The sequence below is a fragment of the Aphelocoma coerulescens genome, chromosome 1 (genome assembly GCF_041296385.1).
Source record: "Aphelocoma coerulescens isolate FSJ_1873_10779 chromosome 1, UR_Acoe_1.0, whole genome shotgun sequence".
NCBI classification, from domain to species: Eukaryota; Metazoa; Chordata; class Aves; order Passeriformes; family Corvidae; genus Aphelocoma; species Aphelocoma coerulescens.
Window position 1 is genome coordinate 94734010 of NC_091013.1, and position 18758 is coordinate 94752767.

At 40.9% G+C, this 18758-nt stretch overlaps 1 protein-coding gene across 4 annotated transcripts in view; it reads left to right on the forward strand.

The window, feature by feature from the left end:
- The window catches only part of TBX15 (T-box transcription factor 15), an 88670-nt gene that overhangs the window by 44461 nt on the left and 25451 nt on the right, over window positions 1-18758 (forward strand). For 3 of the 4 annotated variants that reach the window (XM_069019141.1, XM_069019153.1, XM_069019171.1), the window contains exons 2-3: window positions 9065-9278; window positions 17032-17133. In XM_069019141.1, coding sequence (XP_068875242.1) covers window positions 9065-9278; window positions 17032-17133 — 316 coding nt within the window. The remainder of the gene's footprint in view (window positions 1-9064; window positions 9279-17031; window positions 17134-18758) is intronic. The other variant, XM_069019162.1, reaches the window with a different exon arrangement.

Sequence of the window (18758 nt, forward strand, 5' to 3'; positions counted from 1 at the left end):
TTGTATGGTTTTATTTATAAGAATAATGACTCTATATTTACAGGCTACAGCATATAATGTATCTAATGCCTGGTCTCTTATTTTTTTAGCTTGCTCTAACTTTCAAGTGCATTTCCACTCTTTAATTTTACACAAACTCTTGGACATTGACTAGACAAATTCTTTGTAGCCTGTGCATTTCAGGATCTTGGCCAGATTAAAGTTGTCATCAATTTCACCTCCCTCTTCTTTTAATAATATCCCACTTTTCTCCCTAGTACCTCTCATGTTTTTAAAAGTTGCCGTTCTCTGCGTTCTTTTGCATTTTCTTCAGTATTATGCTCTTTCATTTTTTCTTCTGATTTAAGTGAATCTTACTTTTCTTAATGCTCCTTTAAAGCCTTGTATTATTTTAAATATGGTCTTTATAAATATTCACTAGTGAGCAGTCTTTTTGTGAGGCTGTGCTGGTGCTTCCTTGTCCTAAGTCCAATCTGACTGACAGCTGCAGAGAATCTCCTCAGGGAATTTTAGGAATCTCTTGGTTTCTTCTATACTGAAATTTCAAATTGCATTTTCCTCAAAGCTAGTCTGACACGCTGACGGCCCAAGCTATTCTTGCTTACCAGAAGACAAAAATTCAACATCAAACCCTGAGTCCAACTTTTGCTACTTCAGAGGATTTTGTTCTCCTGAAATATTATTGCCAGAAGCCTCTGCTGGGAAAAATTATGCTTATAGAATTCTTTTTAAACAAACAAGATACCACCATCCACAGATGGCAGAGTTTAAAGAACAGGTTTCTGGTTGACATCTATTTGAGGGGATATTTTTAGTTGTGATAGATAGTCTAAAGCATGGACTGATGAATTGCAGGCAGTTTTACTCAAAGGCTATGACAGGATTTGGTATGAAGTCTACAGAGCAAACCTACACTGTGACACTACTCAGAACAATCTTGGTCACCTAGCTTACACTTCTGTAAGGAGAATTCGTACTTGACAAGGATGAGTTCAGAGCTCAGCAGTCAGCATCTCCATTTTCAGCTGATAGGGATCAAAACTGGAGCTGGTGTCTTGGATATCTGGTCCTAAACTGTATACTGGTGTAGCGTATAAACTTTCTTTTTCTCAGCATTCTTTGAAAAATTACAATAGATTGTGAGATAAAAACCCGCTTTAAAGTTAAACTGTGGCTGATACTCTTTCTTCTGGCTGGAGCAAAAGTTAACTTTTAAGGGCAAACCCCCAGGGCTAAGTACACTAGTAAACTCCAGCTGCTTTGTACTTCTTTGCCAATACTGAGAAGTCATAAACCCAATTTAACTTTCTGGTTAAACCAGGTTTACAGCTGTTTTGAGTTGCTGGAGTGGAGCAGAGCAGCTGGAACATACCAGTGAATCAGGGTGATTTTTTCTTTGCTGAGTCTTGTGTCTCTTTGTTCAGTCTTACATGAAATAAGACAAGGCTGAGGCAGTCAGCTCTTGGCAGTGCATAGTCTGGTTGATGCAAGACTTGCACTTAGAGCCAAAGCCACTGTGGGGATTTTTGTGTCTTTCTGTTTGTTTTCATATTCTCCTAGCAGTTGTGTTTGCCATGGGGATATAGATGTGTGATAAAAGTACTGGCTTTAAACTCAGTTTTGGTAGATGCAGCCTTTTTTGAGCAGGTTTGGCATGTTTTGTTGGCTCAAGCCATCTTACAAAAACACATTATAGCACTACATATAAGGAGGATGAAGAGGATTTTGAGGTTTAAATGCCAGAGGAATTCTTCACTCAGAATCAGCTTGTCTCCATTTGTACAACTTGTGACTGTATCAGGTCTTTTCATTTGTCTGTGCCACATTTCCCCATCTCTACAACATCTTCCAGTTTTGTCTTTTGGAGTCTCGCTGACATGAATATCATTTTGTCCTGCCATGGTTTCATAAAAGGGTCTTAGGCTAGAAATGAATTACTTGAATGCTTCTTTTGGCTGCCTGACATTGCAATGCAGCATGAGTGTAGAAGAAGTTCTTGGTTTGGACAGGTTTGTACTGTCTCCAGATCAGTGAATCCTGATCTTGGTTGCAACTTGCAGTCACAAATGGAATAACAATAAGTGTTATTAGGGAATACACTAGATGAACTATCAAAGGTTCCTTTGAGCCCAAATCATTCTATGACTCTATTATCAGTAATAAACAGGCTATAAATTCTAGCTGTACATAGTTAATACTGGGCCTAATGCTGGAAGAAGGGATGATTAATGTAGTAGGGCATGTGGGTGAATGGAAAAGTTCAGGGGGATAAGATAATCTTTAAGAACACCTGCAGAACTATCTTTGTGCTATTTGTTGTGTGCAGTATGTCCATATGGTTACAATCACCAAGTGTTTAGAAACCTTTGCCTACAGCAAGAGCAATTGCTGGATCAGCTGTGCAAAACACACCGTGCTAATTTGAATGGCTCTGTTGAACTCCAGACTGCTTCAGCTCTGCTGCTCCTGCTGCCTTTGCCACAGCCAGACTTCTTGTGTGATTTATAAGTTACTGAGGTCTTTGGTTTAGCTTCTCCCCAAGCATTAATTATCAGGGAAAACAGTTGTTTACCTGAAGTAGTTGCACCAGCAGCCACCACACCACAGCCAGATGAATTTACACTCTTACAAACTGCTTGGATTTAGTGAGTTTCTGTTCTTTCACTTTTATAGGGTTGTGACATTTTGTTTCTAAATTCCAGTAATGTCACACTGCTTTATGCATGGTTCTTAGGCTGCTGATTTTGTGGGGTGGCAGTTTGAAAATCATAATTCTAAAAAGAACCATGAGATCTGTCTGCAACAAGCAGCAAAAGCAAAGTGTCCACTCTGCTAATTTCGGCTGAATTCATAGGAAAAAAGGAAAAAAACCCAAAAAATGAAGTTCCCCAAATTTTCTTTGTCCATCCACGTCCTGGATTTTGTACCTTCTTTGTAGTCTGCAGGTCCTAATGGCCAGCAAATCAACTGCAGGGGAGAGGGAAGGACCACCTGTTGTACTAAATATTCACAAACCCTGCAAACAAAAATAAACAGTAAAAGACCGAACCCTTAACAGCTTGTAACAGCTGCCACATTCCACCCAAGAGAAATCTTTATGCTAATGGAATCTGACAGGATCTACATTAGATATCTACACATGGATGGGGGGGATAAAAAAACCAAAAAAAAAAAAAAAAAAAAAAAAAAGAAGAAAAAGTCATGAGAGAAAAAGTCTGTTTGGTTCCTCTGGGTAGGTGGTGCTTTATGTATGTAAGGATTTTGTCATTGCTCTCACTCCTGTAGTTTACATTTTTGATAGTCTGAAGTATAACATTTGTTGAGGGCATGAGCTGCATGATGGCCAAGGACTAAACTGAGCTCTATTTTTTGTATTGGTTAAATAAGGGGAGTAGTATACCTGCTGTGCTCCAGCTGCAGCGAAAATTCTGCTGAAGATTCATCTATGAAATTGCACAGAAAATAGTCTTTGAATATCTCCAGTTTGTCTCTTGTACCAAATTGATAAAAACCCAGGAAATTTACATGAGGAATACTAGCCAGTTGAGTTTTAGAAAGAAGTTGGGCAGTAGCACTTTGCTGATTTCTGTAGGAGACCTCTGATCCCAGGACACATAGTACTGGTGCTGGAAACTGGTTGGGGTTATTGTCTATCATCTTGGGGCACTCAGTGCAGATGCTGACCTCAGAGTTACCATGCTTGTGAGAATGGTGTCTTCCTTCCTATCTCCCAACAAGAAGCCCGGGGATTTGTGGATCAGAAGAAATTATGAGTTGAGGATTTCCAGGGTGATACAGAGATAGTAGGAATGCGAAAGGGATTAAGAAAGAAAAAATCTGAACTCCTTTAATGCTCTTCTATAAGCTCAGAAATGGCCAAGGGTATCCCTGGAAGCTCTGAAAGCAACCCTCTGGTCTGGTTAGACTCCAAGGTTGCTAAAAGTGCTGAAAATTTTCCTCTCCTCCAATACTGTCAAACTACAGTAAGGAGCTGGATGCCTGGTCAGTGTGGTAAGAAGGGATGGTTGGAAAACATCCAACAGGGCAGTAGAAAGGGAACTGTCTTTTTGCACAGTGACACTGAAAGAGAGTTATGCTTCAGGGCTCAGAGAATTTTTTTGCACATTGAACCCGGGGGTCTTTCCCATGAACTCTACAGTGTTTTCCCATTAGATAGTTCCAACCTCCTTGAAATGCAGTTCTTGCAATAGTCTGTCTGGCTTTGACAGATCAGTCCAGGTCCCATGGTCAAAACCACTTGGTCAGCCTGTTTGTCCAGCAAGTTGCCTGTAACAAGGGACAGTGTTTAGTATTTCCTCTGTATTATCTGCAGGGAAAAACCTATTGGTCTGGAAGAGTTAAGCACTGGCATTTCCCAGTGGTAATCATGTCTGTCTCCCCAAAAACTGAAATGTTTGTGTTTTCTTCTGGCTACACATCACTCCACAGAACAGCAGAAATAACTGGTGGAAACATCAGAAAAAAAGAACATAAGTAATGAGCAAGAGTGGAAATGGATGGTTTTAGAAGAGATTTGAAAGAATGGGGAAATGGAAGAGGCAGATTCATACTAACGGTGCAGTCAGCAGTAGTCTTGGAGATGTTCACCTCCATAGCTATGGTGCAGCAGGAAGGGCCCTTCCTTGAGCAGACAGGTGAGAGGAATGACCTTATAAAGAAAAGCAGTTAAGATCAGGAAGTGCAAGTTCATGGCTTCCTGTAAAAACAAAAAGGAATATTTTGACCTGAGACAGTTCCAACTGAAAGTCCTATGAAATACTGTAGGTTTAGAAATCTCAGTTGCACATCATTCCACTTTTGTTAGTTGTCAGCAACAGATGAGCTTGTTGTGAAGTATTATTTCTCAAGGACTGTAATCTAGCAAGAGAAAACCATAAAACTACTTTAATTGCTGCTTGTTTAACTTATGTCTAAAGTGGCACGATTTACAGAATCATCAGGGTTGAAAGAGACCTTCAAAATTATCTACAACAGTGAAGCTAGCACCACCATAATAATCCCTGAACCATATCCTTAAGTGCCACATCCTGATGCAATAGGATTGCAGCCTAACATAGTGCAAGAGAGTCAGCATTCCTGGGGCAGCAGTCTGAGAATGTCTCCTATCTCTGAAAGGAAGCCATGTCATGGAATCTGCATTTCCCTGTCACTGGACCTTGGGTTCAGAAAGTGGGCTTTTGTATAAGGCCCCTCTTTAAGGAGAGACAAACACTCTTATCTTGTCACTTTGGAGCTAGAAGAAACTTATAAGGTAGTTTATCTTCCTCAGAAATCCTTCTGTTTGTCCTTCAGTCATGCACAATCTGTAGTACCAGCCCCAGTCCACATCTCTGGGTGTTCACAGTTATGTTATATCCTGTTGGTGCTTCAGGAGCTGGTGCCTGGTTCCCCTCTGCTTACACCAATGTAAAGTAAAAGTAATTTCTTTGCATTTAGCAAAGTTGCACCCCACTGAAGCTGGTGTGTGAAGAAATCAAGTTCCCAGTTTGAATGCCAGAAGAATATTCAGATTTTCTTCCTGATTGTTTCATTGTGAGCAAGTATGTGCAACAGAGTGGCTTGAGCTGTGCTAGCTGCCTGCTGGCACAATTAATTACAACACATGGGGATGGGTTCACCCTGCAACTATCTGTAGATCGCTCGCTTACAGATGTTCACACCTGTCTCTTGATTAATTCAAAATCCTAGCACATGGAGAGAACTCCAGTTAAAAGTCACATATAGTCACAGTTAAAAGTCTTATAGACCTGGCTGTCACTAGGGTTGAATTTCGTCTGTCAGATGCACTTAACCTCGCCTGAATTCCTGGGTCTGAACTCAGTGTCTCCAACTGGATGACAACATTCAGGAGAGCTTAGCTCAGGAAAGGCTGAAGAAAACACAGAACACATCTCAGTGCCTACAGACTCTGAACTAAGAGCAACAACACTAGTCACTCTCCATTTCCAAAATTAGAAGAAGGAGGGGTAGTTACTGTTCTGTGCACTAACTTGGGCGTAATAAAAGTTCATAACTCAGGTCACAAAATAGTATCCTTGGGGAAAAAAGAGTTCTAATCTTTGTGTGGTACCACATTCTTGGGAAGATACTGGCTTATCAGTAATTGGTGAACTCATTTTGCCATTTTTGATTTGTGCCAGCATGGAAAATTATATCCAAGGTTATGGCTCTCCTTTGACTTCCATAATTAACAAAAGGCCCCTCCAGAAGTCAGTAAAGTCAGTGGGACGATGTCAGTATAAAATCAGTGAGAGGGGGCTTAAGCCTCTGATACTTAATTTTTTGCAGCATGCAATTCCAGTTGATTCCCAGGGATTCCCAAAGCTCCGGCCACATGCCCAGTTTGAAAGGCTGTCCCGGAAACGCTGGAATGAAGTGGGGACAGCATCTAGGCAAGTGCCATCTGTTGGCCGTTTACCACACTGCCTCAGAGGACACAGCTTCTGAGTGCCTGAACCAAGCACAGATGATGCGGTCTAAACCTGTCTCTTCAGATTCAGACCTACAGTTTAGTACCTCATTTCAGGAGAACTCCGCTTTTCCCTAGATCCAGTCCCTTTGGACTCCCAGTGTAGTTTATTTTAAGTTGGACATTAGGAAGAATTTCTTCACAGAAGAGGTGATCAGACATTAGAATGGGCTGCCAAGGGAGGCGGTGGAGTCGCCATCCCTGGAGTTGTTTAAGGAAAGGCTGGATGTGGCACTTAGTGCCATGGTCTAGTTGCCATGGTGGTGTTCGGTCAAAGGTTGGACCTGATGATCTCAGAGGTCTTTTCCAACTTGTTTGATTCTGCAGTTCTATGATCTCAGAGAATATGTAAGACTTCTGGTTAATGGTTTAGGACATGAGCAGATGTACAAACAGGTCTTACTGTGATTTGTGAATCATCCTTTCTTTTTGTTGAACGACAAAGGGATTAACCATCTCTAGGAAGACCTAAGCATAGTGACCCCTACTCATGCTTACTTCTGCAAAGCTTTGGGATGGAATAATTTGAGTGAGAGAAAGGTAAGACTTGCTCCTGAGTCACTGGGGGAGGAAATGTCTCAGGCCCTCTGTACTCTCAGACTGTCCTGTGGCCACAGAACCCCAGAAGATTATCCCACATTATCCTGAATCACCTTGTGTGTAGCATATTAATTTTGGGTGTAGGACTGGTCTCCAGGTAACAATCCTCTATGCATAAGTTTGTGCTCCTCTAGAGGGATGGACCTATTATTGCTTCAGCCTAACCTGGAAGTCCATGGGAGGCATGAAGAACTCCGTGTTCAAAATGGATTGGGAGCAATAAGTACTGAACATTTCTTATGTCCTGCAGAATTTCTACATCGTACTGGCAGATTGTCTAAATAATTGGCAAAGCTTACTGAAAACATCCCTCAAGCAAAATGTCCACTGTCCAGTGACATCACCTAGGGCTCTCACAAAAGATAAATGCTTTCTGATGGCACTTGGGGCTGGAGGTTTCTCATAAACTATCAGTTTATGTTCATACCACAGCAAAATGGATTTTCCAGAAATATTTCCATGTGGCAGGAAGTGAGGATGGCAGTTCTGTGGGTGGTACCTTCACTGCCTCCTTCTCAACTGTAGCCCTCTGCACTGATGTGCAAGCTGCTCCAGGAGACACCGTCTCAGAAACACTGTAAAGCTCAGATTCAGCCTCCATGACCTCAGGGTTGCTAAACAGTTTCTGGAATCTTCTTGGTATGGAAGAAATTTTAGATGCCATGATGTAATCACATTTTTAGCACAGATTGTTACTTTTTGTGTCCTTAGGCTTCCTTTGCAGACAGAGATACCTCTTTCTTTCTTCGAGTGCAGAGAACACATGTAAATAGCTGTTTTGTTGATTCGCTGGGATGCTTTTACTCGTGTGATCAATGAGGACACTTTAAATACTGTTTCTGTACCTTCTTTGAAATCCATAGAGCTCTTCCTGAGCCATTTGATGGAGTGCTTCACGTAATTTTACCCTTTTCTTATCATCTACATAATACAATTGAAATTTATTAAAAATAAGGTTCAAAACATCAGCACATTGCTTTGCAGAATGTATTGTGAGTAATTTTGATGCTGTGTGGGTGTGCAAGCTGTTGCAAACTAACACTGCTATTTGCAAAATTTCACCTTAGCCCTCTGCATGAAAAGGAGGACTGAATACATACAACATATATATACATAATAAATACATGAATCATTTTTGTGAAGAAATGGTCACCTGACTCAACATGCCAGCCTGGACTTTTAAACTAGTTGAACGTCACTTTTTTGTTTGGTTGTTTATTTTTTGAGAAAACTTCCTTCTTCTCCCCCATACAGGAGGTTGTGTCATGTGATCTTTTCTGCAGTTTGCTTCAACTGTTTCCTTGGCAGCATATTCCATATGTTTACTATCACCTTCTTTTGTCCCTTATTAGTCTAGAGCATTTTCCTCACCAAAAGCTTCATGGTTATCTTTCCAGGAAATATCATTGTTCAAAAAAAGTTTTATTGGAGCCAATAAAACACCTTTCCAGAACGGTGCTGCCAAATAGCAAAATAAAAAAATGTTCATTGTTTTTGATGATGAAGATATCAAAGACAGAAAAAAACCTGTGTTGTTTAAAAATAACTAAGTCTTTAATAGTACTGCAGGAGAATATTCAATTAAATGGAATGGAGTTTTCCAGGGATCCCATCTAATCTCAGCTTAAAACAACAGGTTGAATTAATTCTTTTTCATTTCTGTTTTTCATCTATATTTTGTACTCCCACCACAGCTTGCTACTATTTATATTTTATGTTGAGGGTCTTTTTTTCAGCTGTTTCTAAAACTTTACAAAAAAAAAGCCAGATATCATGTTGGAAACTCAAAGCTCCAAATCAGGATATAAATCACAAAAAACCTTATGTATATATGTATATAGACAGATATATCCCATATAAAAGGCCACTGTACTATTCTTTAGCACTTCCTGTGTTGACTTTCCTCTTTCCTCCTCTTACCCCTCACACAGTAGGTAGGACTGAAGTGCCTTACCTGGCTTCTTTACTTTGCAGACTCGGAACAGAGCACTGGGTCAGACACGGAGGTGCTGGCAGAAAGGACATCCTGCTCATTTGGCTCCCATTCTGACCTTACATCTGGTGGCTCAGGCCCTCAGCCTCCTCCACCTTCATCCATGGAAGAGATCCAGGTAGAGCTGCAGTGTGCAGACCTCTGGAAAAGATTTCATGACATTGGGACAGAGATGATCATCACGAAAGCAGGCAGGTAAGACATCTCTGGCTTTCTGTCTAGTTAAAAAAGAAATCATAACCAAACAAACCAATTTTTATTTCATTGTGTTTTTGAGAAAGAAACATTTTTTTCCCTTCTTGATAATCCAAAAGGATAAACACACAGGAAAAATTAAATGGGCCATTTTCTCAGCTGTATCTGGTATTAGCTTTCTTAAGACAGGTAAAGTTGTTTCATATGACTGCTTGAATAAGTGGCTCCAAAGGAGAACTGGCAGCTGCAGGAAACCATTGCAGATAGTTGTTCCTTTGAACAAATAAATCAGGAAACAATCATTGTACTGTTGGCTATATTGAATTTAAGATGAGTTATGAATTTAGGGGTGAGCCATTTGAGTTTCCTTTCAAGTTTCCATAGCACTTACGAGCTTATTGATTTAATCTCAAATACAGTGAAATTCAAACTCACCTTTGCACCAAATGAATGTCTTCCTGCAGTTCTAAATAGATGCAGTGTTAATGACTTCCTGTATAAAACTGTGCAAGCCTAATGTTTTCCTTTGCTATTGCAGTGATACCACGACAGCTGAGGTTAGGAAGAGCCACTAATTAGCCAGATTTTTTAAAAAGGAAGGCTTCACCATGACAGGTTAGCCAAGGGGAAAATCTTCACTGCTGACTACTGTTCAAAAATGGCTAGGAGTCTGTTTGCCAAAACACAACCCAGAGGTAGCTTTACACTTCTAGATGCCCCTAAACTAGGATTTTTAGGCACGTTTGCATTCACAGGCTGTTTCTTACCTCCACCTAATGAGGCTTTAATTCCGATTGACTCGGGGAAGGCGGGCGTCAGCACCACGGACAGAGCCCGCCACGGCGAGCAAACACCGGGTGCGCCCCGGGAGCTGTCCCGACTCTGCCGCAGGGATGCAGCAGGGAAATTTTACCCAAGTTTTGGGGAAAACCCACGGTCCTCTATTGTTTACAGCGTTGTTTCATGTCTGTGCTCTCAAAACTTGCCAGAACAGCTCGACTTGTTGCTTTATATTCTTGTGAAGTGAGCGCTATTGCTCCCTAGCCCCAGAAAGTGCAGATAATTTAAGGGGAGTTACACAGGACAAATAACCCACATGATCCCTGAAAAATGTTATCAGAGACAGATCAGCTCCCACTTTTAGATCTCAGTGCCACAGGAAGCATTTTGCATCAGTACAGAGTGGGCTGCTCGTTTTGACCTTCTGCCTCCAATGGAAGAGGCAAAGGAGCAGGAATGATACCACTTGCTATTGTGCAACACTTCTTCTCTGCCGATGTTAAAGCAGACACAGAGAAAATCATTATTATCCTCTTTTCATAGGTGGTGAAACTGAGACTTAAACAGTTTAAGTTATCTGTTCAACATCACTAAATATGGCACTGGAAGAACCAACTTCCTTCTTTCTGGCTTTATTGTCCTGGTCCCTGGACTATGCTGTTTCAGAAACTTAAAATAATACATTATTACCTGTTAGATTAACTATAATTAATTCTCTGATGATACATGGAGTAGATAGACCTAAAAGCAGCATAGATATATCTATGCCCACCAGTTCAAACTAAAATGGCCAGAACTTAGTGGTATGAAGAGGATCTTGGCAGCTCACTCATTTCTGAATAAAGTAGCTGACCTTTTTGACATCTTGCAAGCTCCAGTGTGGATAATTTTTTCACTTACAGAAGTTCATGTATCACAACAGAGTCATAACTTCCTGTGCAAATCATACATTCGTTATAATCCTGAATAATATTCTTTCTCCTTGAAAGGAGATGCTTGTAATTACATGAATCCTGGTGGCCAACTCTCACATCACTGATCACAGAAAATCTATGTAACTACCAAATAGATGTGGTTTTTTCTGCTTGATGATGTTTTTCTCCAGAAGTGATGTTAACAATATTGGAGGGCTGCTTTTTTTGTTTTTTTGTTTTTTTTTTTTTTTTCCTGTTGACTACATTTGTAGGTTAATCATTGCAAAGCCTAATGAAGAGCTGGGCAGTTTCTCTAGGTAATACACCTGTTTATAGTGGATGGTCCGTACAGATGTGATAGAATTTGCAAATGAGATGGTTAAACAGTTTAACAGGTTAAGCAGTTTTCTCTCTGAGAAGACGTGTCTGTGATGGGTGAGGGCTGGGTCTAGTAATTCTGTTTCTCCATGTGGGATGCATGATATATGATGCATCCCAGAGATTAGATTTTATTATTTCTGGCATAAATAGCAGAACTGGTGTTATTTCCTGAAGATTTCCTACTACTTACTCAAATTGTTAGAGACACACAGTGTAATTTGAATCTGCTTCCTTCCCCACAGAAGATTTTGCTCTTGTTGCTTTGTCTTTGGAAACTCTGAGTCCCATAAGGCCGCCTTGTTTTGAAAGTCATTCTAATTACAGACTATTGCCTACAACTACAGCTGCTCCTTAATTTTCTATGACTTGTAAAGCACTGCCTGGTTCCTGCCTGTCCCCACAATGTCTCTCTGCTCTTGCTGTGTAATGCTAATTTCTAACCTACGCTCTTATTTCAAACATATTTCTGGAGCTATATCCTGCCTATGTCAGGCACACTGCACTTTTTGACTTTCAGATTCCCACTCTCATTCACTTCTAATTCTGCTTTGTTTTTTTTTTTCTTTTCCTGATGCTGTATTTATAGATGTCTCTTTTTTGTCTGTTTCCATAAACTTACTCCAGTTCTCTTATAACTCTTCCTTTTTCCTTTCCATCAAAACATTGTTATTTAGATTTTAATCAGATGCTTATAACAAGACTCCTTTGTTTCTTGTGTAAAAGATGCAAATGGCTGTCAGCTGCAATCATTCAAATCTGTGATTACCTTTATCTCCTTTCTGTTTGAAAGGCAAACTTAGACTCCGTACAAAATAAAATAAATTCATCTTAAGCCCCAGGTCATACTGATTTGAACAACTAGTCCTAAAATATTTTTTAACTCTTTTTCTCTGCTCCCCTATACTAACAGTGATCATACTGGCAGCATCAGGGGGGGAATTTGAAACCTTCTCCACATCCCTACAATCCCTATTTAATGTCCATGGTCACCTGAGCTGCAGGGGTAACTGTCAGTTAACTGATGCACAGAAGTGCTGCCCAAAGTGGGAAACGAGGTGCACTTGTTCCTGGGGGAGTACACTGTAGGGAGTGCTTGGAGTCCTCCTCTGGAAGGGAATGGCTGCCTACTGTTTACAGAGGTGGTTTGATGAGTGCTACCATGCATACCAGCACATCCAAGAGGTACTGTTCTGGGAACACAGGTTCTACCTGTCACAGAGCCAGGATCTCATCTCAGCAATGGGGGAAAGGATCTCATCTGTCATATCACAGTTATCATCCTGTGCTGCAGGATGGCTCAAACTGAAACGCTGACGGCCAGGATCGGTAGTAAGACTGGAAAAAGCCATCAGTGAGTGAAACAGGTGATCTTGTCCTCTCCTGACTTCTCTGTGCCTCCTGATAGGTTAAGTGGTACTTTGCCTGCAGTCTCTTTGCCTCCCTGAAATCATGAGTCTGAGTTGTTTGTAGCATGTACTTAACTGTTTACATTACCAGGTGTTATTTTTTCTTTCCAGTGGAAAGAAGGGCGGGTCCCAAAGCGCTCCTCAGTTGGAGACAGCAGCAGGGATTTTGTAATGAAGCTTTGCTGATGCTGAAGGGGCCCATGGAGAGGACTTCTGAGAGCAAGGGCTGGGAGGCCACAGCTACCAAACTGCTTTTTAGAGGTCCTGGCCCAGTGGGCCAGATAAGCTTTCTCCAGCTTCCAGAAGAATGTCCCTTTTAGGAACAACTGAGAAGATCCGCTGGTCTCCCTCTCCCTCAGAAACAATAAATCCATTTGCTACCAAGACCTGCCCTCAGCTTTTCCTCTCAGAACACATCTCTACATGATCCCATGCTGCAGTGGGAAGCAGAAGGGCATTCCTCCTGTGCCTTTCCTTTCCTTGCCTTGCCTTCCTTTCCTTCACTCCTCACATATTTGTTTCTTTAAAGAAATACACATTTGGCATCAGCCTTAAATGCAAGGAAATATAGATATAAAATAACAAGGGTAACTTCAGGCTGCCCTGTAAACTCACACACATTGTAAACATTGTGCACACTTGATCTGCAGATCTAAATCAGATTCTTTTGCAGAGTTTCTCAACTGGATTTTTTTAATGACTGGGAAATGACTGCTCTGTCTATTACTGAAATAGACACATATTCTTTGCTACAATTGAAGAGCACATCCCTTCATTTCAGGGTTTGCATTTAATAGATGTCACCCTTATACAAGTCTAATCTTATCTAAGTTCCTAACTTAAGGGTAAGAGACTGAGGCTTTATTCTATTAGGAAAAATATCCCATTTGGGGGTATACCTGTGATCCTCCTTCTTTGACCAGTTTCCACAAAGGAAAATTGGACTACATTTTGAAAGGAAATGTTCACCACCACCACCAAAAAATACTGCTAGCTGCCACCATCCAACTACTTCTTTCTTTTGCTGAAAGTTCCCAAACATGGTTCTTAATACCAGTACCCTACAGCACTGACAAATACTATTTTAATCAACTTTATCTATCATTAGTTTTCTTTGCATTTGATGTTCATAAACATCACTCTCATTATGGAGGGAAACAGAAATCGAGTAGACTGAGGCACGTGGTTGTTACTAAAATGCTTTTTAAAATACTTCTAAGTGGTCCTAAAGCAGTTGTAATAACTTACTTCATATCACATCGTATTTCCCCTAAAAGGGTACTGTGTGTAAGTTCACAGTCTAAGTTTAGGAAGCCTGTTTTCCTGCTGAGTGATAAAGCTAAAATATAAATAACTTGATCATCTCAAACTGCTGCTGATATAAAACCTCCTCCTAAAATATATCAGATGTCATCACATGTTCCCTACGAAAACAGACAGCCTTCGTGTCTGTAGCTGTTGACTATGAAGCTGATACCTTTCTAGATGAAAGATTCTTGACTGTTTATTAATACAGCCATATCCAAATGGCCTGAATTCCTTCCAAACCTTTGAGCCTCTTGTTTTCTATAAGGCTGGTGCCTCTGGGCAACCAAGAGCCAGCCAAGAGGAAATGCAGAGGACAGGGACTTAACCAGGCTTGCACACGAGTACATCCCTAAATCTCCACTGTTAGCCTCTGCCTTTTCCATTTCCCCCTTTACACACAGCAATGGTGCCAGAGACCTGCTGTGACAATTCCAGGCCACATCTTTATGGCAAGGAAACCTAAGTTACTTTTACACCACAGAAAAAGAGAAACAGTAATAATTTACAAAACTTTAAAAGTGCACTTAAACCTTAGACAAAGCAGTGGGATCAGCTGAGCTCTCTCCGATCATTTTAGAGATTAGCCTCTAAGCCTGCTGAATGGTCTGTGGTAATCTTTTACAAGGTATTTCAGAAGCAAACAACCCCACAGGCTATACTGCAACTTCACACAGGGCTGCAGATTTGGAGAGAGCTACTTGGGACACACAGTGCATTCAATTTTCCCAACACAGTGTGCAGACTTAGATCCAAAGAGACTCTGATTTAATCATGGGTTCCTCATCAACCCTCTGAAACATGACCTACCTCTTTAGCTGCTCCCAAGCCACCTCTCTCTAATTAAAGAGAGCTGGACTATAAAATGCCACATCCTGTACCCATTTGGCCTGGCAGATGTAATGAGCCATTGTGGCAGAAACAAGGTAATGCCCTCAAGCCACTGAAGACTAATCCATTATTCCCTTTTTCCCTCCTGCAAGTCATTCTACTAGCAAACTCACACCATCAGCTGCACAAATTGCTCTCTCCTTGAAGGGTTTCTGCAGATGACTTTTCTGACAGTTTTATGTCTCTCATAACTCAGGTTAGCTGTGCTGTGGCAGCTGTGGCGTGGTGCTCTCCCCACCCCCCACGATAAATGCCCTTTTCCAAAGCAGATGCAGTTACTAATAAGTCAGATCTTGTCTTCTCAGTGTGGCCTGAAATGAAAGAGCTGTGGGTAGGGCAAAGGCTGAGCATCAACCTCTTCCTCCTTCCCACCCTCTTCTGCAAGCGGCTGTATGTGGCTTGGCTGGGAAAGAATGAAATAGATTCTCATGGTCATATCCCTGCCATGCAAATTTTGAGAGACTTGTTTGGAGGTGCTGACACAAGCTTTCCTGTTTTCTTCCTCCTGCAGGCTGTGTTCACTAGCAGTACTTTGAGAAACAGAAATGTTGGAAGGAGAACTAAATCTTCTCTGACATTTCACTGCTCCTCACTAAATAGAAGGGAAAGTGTCATGATGGTTTCTAGGGATGGCTCCTAGAAACAGTGGACAACATTTCTTGTATACTTTCCTACTGTTTTGGCATTGTGATTTTAAATTGCCCTTTAATATCCTCCTTCCACCCACATACTTCCATCCTGTAAGGATATGTCTACTTATCAGAAAAGCAGAATGTGCTTGTGTATGAGCATCCAGTACTTTTGTGGTTTCTCCTACCAAAGCTCTGTATTTTCTAGGCAGAAGTCATTCAGTTGAGTAACACCATCCTATAAGACCTCAACTTAAGTTTTTCTCAGATAAAGGCTGAGAAGCCACTTGAGCACACCTCAGGTCTGAGTTAACTGTCAGTGAAACAATGGAGGATTTCTTCCAGTGCTCTGCTCTGATTTCAGTGCTGCTCTATTCCTTCTGCACCTCATTCAGTTCTGCTCCTCAGATTTATGAAGGTGTAAAAATACTACATTAGTTGCAAATATAATATGGCATAAGCAATTTCCTCAGCATGCTCTTTGAGGGAGGTGTAGAACAGAAATTGGTCTTCTGGCCACCATAAAAAATTTAGGAAGGAGAAATTATGCCATAGCCACACTAACACTAACACTCTTCAAGGTTAAAATTGTTCTGATCTGTTCTCTTCTGAAATAATTGCCTAGGTACAAACACTTCCAGAACAGTGACTGTGTTTAGCAGAGCTGAACTTGTGCTCAGACAAGAAGAAAAAGCTGGGAATTGTTTGTTGTTGGTGTAGAGTTCCATAATTTGTCTATCAGGAGAAAATGCTTAAGATAGATCTGGATCATAGGGCATAGAAAAGACACCACCTATTAAAAAGATTGCACAAAACACTACCAGGACTTCAAGGAAACCATGACAATAATGCCAGTGTTTCTGTCGAATGTGAAATACATTCCTAATAAGCAGATTAATTTGAGGCAAGTTTTTTCTTAAATAACTATAAACATGAGCATGAGAGGATCTGTCAGGATGATGTATTTGCTTTAAATGTTACCTCAGTACTGTCAAACTCTAGAGTGAAACGTGACATTCTCCAAAAAAAGAGAACTAAAGTGATTCTGTGTTTGATGGAATATGAGAGAAGAATTAGAGGTGGATGGACAGTGGGAAAAACAGGAGGTAAAAGGTACACTGCCCATCCTAGAAATGCCTTAGAGAGGACAATTTGTGTGAAGCACAGCAAAACTGTCTGCTAGGAACTGGGAACAGAGTGCTTTACTGTGAGTATTTTATCATTAATTATGGGTTGTTATCCTGTTACCCCTTTTTCTAAGTGGGAAAAAATTTAAGATTCAAACCAGTGCCAGCACCATCTTTTCTACCCACACCAAGCCCAGAGGAGTCATGCCAAGGACTGGGATGTGTAAAGTAGCATGCTTCTGGTGCCAGAGAGGTGTAAGGAGCCTCTTCAGCTTCCTTATTCACCATTTTCTTCCTTATTTTCACTCTTATTTTCCTAGGAGAATGTTTCCAGCCATGAGGGTGAAAATTACAGGCTTGGATCCCCACCAGCAGTATTATATTGCCATGGACATTGTCCCTGTGGATAACAAGAGATACAGGTAAGCTTTTCAGGGGCAGAGGTAGGAATCTGGTGACAACTTACTGTCAATGACAGCCTAGGAAAGACCTGCCATTAAACACCATTGCAAATGTGTGCTGGAGGAGACCCTGTTGATTTACACCAACACAGTTGATTTGACCAGAATCATTAGACACAAACACGGAGTTTTAATACAGTCTCTTGCACTTTTGGAATGAAACCTTTCTCTTTTCATATAGCAGTTTTTAATTGAGGAGATCCCTATCACACATTTCGTGATTGACACGATTAGCAATGACTGAGGGAATTGATAACTGAAGTCAATGGGGACTCTGCAGCCCCTAAAACCATTCCTGCAAGAAAGAAATGGGCAAGGAGCAGCTGAACCAAGCCAGGCACCTCAGGTCTGGCCTGAGCTGGATTGGGTGGTTTCTGTTTCAAAAGAATTCACTGTCCAGCACAGCAGCCTCAGTGAATATTGGTCCCTGACCTCCAGTATGGAGTCACTGAGAAACCTTCCACTGCTGAGCTAAAGACAGGAAGAAGAGATTTCTTTGATATTAATGGGCTTCTGATCTTAAAAAATACTCTGGAAAACTCATGATCCTCTGCATCCCAGAAAACTCCCCAGACTGAGATGATTTATGTATTCTTATTAAAAGACCCCTGAGAGCATGTCTTTTCTCCAAATTGTCTTGACTGAACCACATTTCAAGGATTCAGAATTGAACCTCTGCTTCAAATGCTAAATCCTACATTTTTGCTCCCAAATTGTACAGAGTTTTTCTCAGGAAAATGCTTTTCCTGGGAAGCAGCAAGATAGCTTCTGATACTCAGCTTAATGTTTTTTCTCTTTCTAAGAGGGTGGTTCTAACAACATTGACATTCAAAATACATTTATTTTCTTACCCTTTGTTTCTGTCCTTGTCAGCTTGTGCAGCCACATAGAGCAAACTAGCACGAAAGGAAAAGACTCATCTTTTTCTCTTTTTTTTCCCCCTTCTTGTGAAAACACAGGAAATGAGTAACTGTTTGTAGATAAAGACTGAAACATCTTAGCAGAGCTGAGTAGAGACCCAATGAGGGGCAGCACAGGGCAGAACTCAGAGGTGTCAGCAGAGCTGTTTGTGAAATGCCTTAGAGGGAAGGAGCTGCAGGGGAGAAAAAAAAGTGCCTAGGCAAAGCTGTGGTAGAGAAATTTATGGCATATATAGGATGGCTAGATCAGGAACACAAAAGATCACAAAAGGCCAGGAACACAAAAATAATTTTCTTCTCTAATCCCAATGTATGTAATACTGTATGGAATTTCCTGTTTTGCAACACTCCAAACCAGAAATTCTGTTTTATCAATTTTTTTTACTGGTATCCACTGGATATTGCCCTTTCTGGGTGAAGCCACATGTGTTTTCCAAAGTCTGGTATGAGATACAATGCAGATTTCCAGAAATTGCAGGGCATTTATTAATATTTGCAGAGAAGACTTTGTTTACCCATATTTTCCAGCCTCTTACTCTGGCTCAGAGAGGGTTAAGGAGTTGAGAAGGCACATGTGGCAGAGTTTTACAGGGAAAATAACTGCAAGGTGGTTTTAATAAGGAGTCAAATCTGAACAAGTGGTTCAGGGGTAATCTGGCTTTCATT